At 42.0% G+C, this 5,376-nt stretch overlaps 1 protein-coding gene across 1 annotated transcript; it reads right to left on the bottom strand.

The window, feature by feature from the left end:
- Window positions 1-2,318: 2,318 nt before the first annotated feature.
- LOC149274823 (uncharacterized) lies at window positions 2,319-3,116 on the bottom strand. The gene has a single exon (XM_089505208.1). The coding sequence runs from the start codon at window positions 3,114-3,116 to the stop codon at window positions 2,319-2,321; it is 798 nt and encodes a 265-aa protein (XP_089361334.1).
- Window positions 3,117-5,376: the final 2,260 nt, after the last annotated feature.

The following is a 5,376-nucleotide window of genomic DNA, read 5'->3' as shown; positions in this document are numbered from 1 at the left end:
CTAGCCCAGTAAGCAGGCTTCCACGTTCATAAGCATGATGGACTGGGCAATGGCTTACTTAAGAGGAACACAGTTCCTGTAGCTGGGGGGTCTCATTAAATATTCCTTTTGTCTCCGTGGAGATGCCTCCATATACATTTGCTTCTTTCCCCACCTCTAGGGTAAACGCTGTACACATCTCTTTGCAGGTTCGGTCAAGCATATCCTCACCTCCAGTCAGCTCCAGCGTTGGCTTGAGAAATGCAGGTGATATTGGTTCAGACCCCCATGCGCATGTATGGAAAGCGCTTCCATTGATATTAACAGGACCCCTTTCCTGCCATTGATTGGCTGCTTCAGGGCTGTTCCTATAGACAACAACCATTAAGCTCCTACTTTGGTGGCAAAATGGAATGACGCTTCAAGGATGAGTAAATGCAAACTCCTGACGACTGTAAGCAAGCTGCTGCTGGGCAAAGTGACCGAAAGGTGTTACTCAATGAAAAGCTGTTTAGTTGTCATAGAGATAACAATAATGAATAAGACACAATAAACACTGAGAAATGTCAACGATTGCTACTTCAATAAAATAATATAAGTTCACCAATTGAGACTACAAACACAGTCATTAGTGGCTTACTCATCAAGTGTTCTACACACCTTAAGGGTGTAGACTGTTTAAACTACCCCCATCATAGCTTAACTGGGGTGGATGCAGAGACCAGGAAGGGATTCTGCTACTGCGTGATTGATCTTCAAGAATGTATCAATAGTCATCTTCAACAGGGTTGGCTTTTTGATCTCTTTTTTTTTTTTTTCTTTATTATAACCTTTTTTTTAAAAAAAATAAAAAAATTATAACACCTTAATGATGGTGAATAAAGACTGCAACCAACCATAATATATACTAACATACAGATTTTGTTAATGTGTATTCCAAATTCTGATAATTCCCCCATTTTTTTCTTGTAGATTGATGAGTATTTACTGATTTTTATGCATTCTGTTTTGGGTTCTCATATTTACATTTCTCTAGATAATTCTTTAACAATTTTGAAATCATAATGTTTAGATTATGTATATAATAATAGTATTATATATATATATATATATATATATATTTAATGAATAATAAATGCAAATATATTTTTAATGTGGGATATTACATCCAGAGTTGAATAGGTTAAATTTCCTTTACACTGCAAGCAATAAATCAGTGGACTTTGAGAGGTTTTTTTTTTTTTTGTTTTAATACATTTTTGATCTTTATCTTTCTAAAAATTGAATTTCTACGCAGATCAGGCATCAAATTTGTGATTGCCGAGTTCATGACGGTCTGGAATAACACATTAACACGCTGCTCGCTGCGGCCGTTATTGGGTCATTGAACCGAGGTTTGAGGAACAGGATGTGAAGCCGCACAAACAGATGACAGCGCTAAAGGATGAATTAGTGATATGGAAACATCATAAAGTAAATCCAGACAAGACGGACTATGACCTGAACTTTTGTTTTATAGCTGGCAAACACCCAGTATTCCTCAAATTTTGAAACCGGTAAAAAAAGCGCATAATAAAACAGTGTCGAAACGCGTCAGTTTTAGTGATACGGATTACTCTGGTGTTGAAAGTAAGGAGATGGGAGATGAGAAGGATTAACTCCTTCATAATCCTATGGACGTACAACTATTCAGATCAGGGAGAGCCGGCTCGGTGCCATCAGCTTTGGTGCGACGGCACTCAGTGTGAGCGCTAATACACCTGAACTGTTTGAAAGCTTAAACATATGTTCGGGCATTTTCCTTCCAGCAGCGTTACTGTCTTAAGCAGAGACCCAGGATCTGTCCAGACTGTTATCTCTGATCACTGCCCCTTACTGGCTGACCACACACATTGCTACAGAGCCCTGGTTCCTGATTACCGCATGAACGACACGAAGATCATAGTTTCTACCGCTTCAAAAAAATTGAAATAATAAAAAAAAAAATATATTAGTAAAAAAAATAATTATGAGGTCACCAGTGATGTCACCGTGTAACCATACAAGAGAGATCGAGGAGGGCTCTTGAGTGATGTTGCACTGGGGGCCATGGTGGAAAAGAAAATTAGTTAAAAATAAAGCTTGTGCCCCAATACCCTGTATCTCTATAATAATAATGATAATAATAATAAAAAGTTCCGGGTCCAGGTCTGCCAGGACTACCCCACACATTATTGAACTGTTTTTTTTTAACCCAAAAGGTTATGCATCAATACGAGCTTAAGCATTTGCTCATTTTTTATTTTTGAAACAATATCCTAGTAATATAGTAACTTGCACAGAATATCATAGATTGCCCGTTATGACGATGGCTTATCCTGGTGCCGCCTCATATGCAGGATTAAGTGCGAGGTGCGAGTGAAGGATTTTCCACACTCGCTGCACCAATACGGCCGCTCCCCTGTGTGGGTCCTTTGGTGGGCTATGAGATTTGCACTGTGGGTAAAGCCTCTCCAGCAAAGCCCGCAGACGTACGGCCTTTCCCCAGAGTGAGTCTTTTGATGCTTGGCCAAGGTGGAACTGTCAGCGAAACTCTTCCCGCACTCTTGACAAGGGTATGGCCTCTCCCCGGTGTGCGAACGGTTGTGAAGAGCAAGATGCGAGGCCCTTATAAATCCCTTCCCGCACTCTCGGCACGTATAAGGCCTCTCCCCGGTGTGAGTCCGCTCGTGAAGCGTAAGAGTCGAGCCGCTCGTGAAACTTTTTCCGCACTCCGAGCAGGAATACGGCCTCTCTCCCGAGTGGCTCCTCAGGTGTATGATGAGGTGTTCGCTGCGAGTGAAACATTTGTCGCACTCCGTGCACACGTACGGTTTCCACCCTCTATGAAGTCTACGATGTCTACCGAGGGCCGAGCTGCTGGTGAACATCTTCAAACACTCATCGCACGAATAGTCCCTTTTGTGGCCGGTGCACTTCACATCCACCGGTGGCTTCTTATTGCTGGTGCTGTTCTCACTCCTCTTCCGACCCAACTTTCCCTTTTTAGCTTTTTTACCCTCAGATGAACATTGTCCATCTGGTTTCGCAGAGTCCTCTGTGGTACTTAAATCCAGAGGGTCCAAATGTGTTCTTACTGGAGGTGGTCCATCTTCCATTTTTTAAACCGGAGCAAGGTCTGAATATCTGAAGGGAAAGAAACATACAACGCGTTTTAGGACATCGCAAAAAGAAAGAACACTTACGTTATTTCATCTTTTTTTTAGCATTTTATTTTCTGTATGTTCAAAAAAAACATAACATTTTAGGCAGAAACGTCCGACTTCCTAATTGCACTTTTTTTTTTACATTTTTTTTTTTTTTTTTTTTTTATAAAGCCCGCGGTGCCGCTTACACATTGGACGGGATGATAATCTTTGAGCAACTTTTGGGGTATAAACCGTTTTATTTATTTTTTTACTAAATACGGGTCGGGGCAAATATATTCCAAACTTACTCAAAGTCCGACCCTGACTTTCGCTTCTGTTTATTGCAACGCGTAAACGTCCCGGAAATTGCCTGCAGGAAACAAAAACAGCAAATCGTGGCTCGAGGGCAAAATGCCAGGGAAATTGGTTACCAAATAAGAGATTACTCCTGTGACTGCCAAATAAGAGATTACTCCTGTGACTGCCAAATAAGAGATTACTCCTGTGACTGTGCATGCAGTACACAGACTTTAATAATAGCCTAAAAGGCTTAAAGTGGGCGTTTGGTCATTAATTTACCTTTAAAAAGACATAATTGATTTCAAAACATTGCAATGACATACTGTGATATGTCTGAGTTACCCAAGTCTGTCTTATTATTGAGACGCAGCACATTTGAAACTCAATTTGCTTGAGCCGGGCTGAGTCAAATTGTTATGTTATACACTACTTGTTATGTTCCGTTTACACATTGTACAGCGCTACGGAATATGATGGCACCATATAAACCAATTAATAACAACAACAGCATGGATACATAGTGACCAAGCATGCGCAGCTGTGTTGGATTTCACAAGGTCACGACTCCAATGGTTTGTCATGAATGTTTGGAGATGCGACCAACTCTATGAACTCGAGCCGCTATGGACTTCTATTCTCATATCGCTCTAACAGTCACATGATGGCAGCTGTATGACGCCAAACAGCTCAAACATTGGACCAAATTGAATGGCAAATCAGATCGGAGATAATCGCAGCAGGTCAAATAACTGTCCCCCAATACTCCAGACCCAACCCCCCCCAGATTAATCAACTGCCCCCCTCCACCCCTTCTCTCCTGGACTCCCAAGGCAGATACTGGTATATTATATATATTATATTCCATCTATTATCCTACAGCTCCCCAACCACTGAATATACTGAAAAAATACTAACCCCTGCACACATTTTTTACACCGGGGCCCCTAAAGCACGCATGCAGCACACCTGGACCATTTAACTTTGGCATTTTCTGATGACGTGGGGTCTACCGGCCAACTCAAAAGCTTCGTATCCTTTCCTGAAACATCCCAATCCCACTGAAGACCACCATCTGAAACCCGGCACTAACCCACCGTCCACCCCTCTGTTTTATTTTGCATCCTGGAACCCCTAATTACTGCTACAAGAGCCGTTACCCTCCCTATTCACCCCTCCTCTTGTTTCAATTGCCCCATATCACTCCCTTAGATTGAAAGCTCTCGAGCCGAGCCCTCACAAATACCATAAAACTAGATTGTAAGCTCACGGGCCGGGTGCTCATCTCCTGATGCGTTATATGTGTGCTAACTGCCTTGTTTAAATTGTACAGCGCTGCGGACTCTGTTGGTGCTTAATAAAAAGTAAATGGATTTGAAAACCAAAATCCTCCTGGGGCCACAGGTGCTGCAATTGAATATATTTTGCAAACACGCAAACTGTGTAAATAAATCCTATTGAGACCTGGCTGCTCTGTATAGTGACACTGAGTACCTATATACCCATTTAAACATACATGTGTCTCTGTAGGTCAGTGTATAACCCCCTACCTGGATCTTCTGCTTCCCAAGGCTTATGACAGCTTCCACAATGCTCTCGAAAGAAAGGGATTGTGGGAACGGAGGTCCTGCAGCCTTGTGCCCGACATAGAACTACATGTCCCAGAATGCGCCGCGAAAAGGGACGCTTTCACAGGTACCGGAGGCCAGAGCGGTGGACGCTGGGAGTTGTAGTGTTACTCATCATAAATGGCTGTGGCGAATGTGGCTGTGCAAAGCATCATGGGAGATGTAGTCCTCCTTAAACTGCATGGTTCTGACCTGTCCAGAAGAGATGTGGCGTTCATTATCCGGGTTTACACAAACCAACCTAATTGTATCAATAAATATATATATATACGTTTATAATACTATAAGTTTTAGGTATGAATATA

This window comes from Sceloporus occidentalis, unplaced genomic scaffold, assembly GCF_023333645.1.
Source record: "Sceloporus occidentalis isolate IW3139 unplaced genomic scaffold, rSceOcc1.0.p SCAF_318, whole genome shotgun sequence".
NCBI classification, from domain to species: Eukaryota; Metazoa; Chordata; class Lepidosauria; order Squamata; family Phrynosomatidae; genus Sceloporus; species Sceloporus occidentalis.
This window is presented reverse-complemented; position numbering and strand designations above follow the sequence as displayed.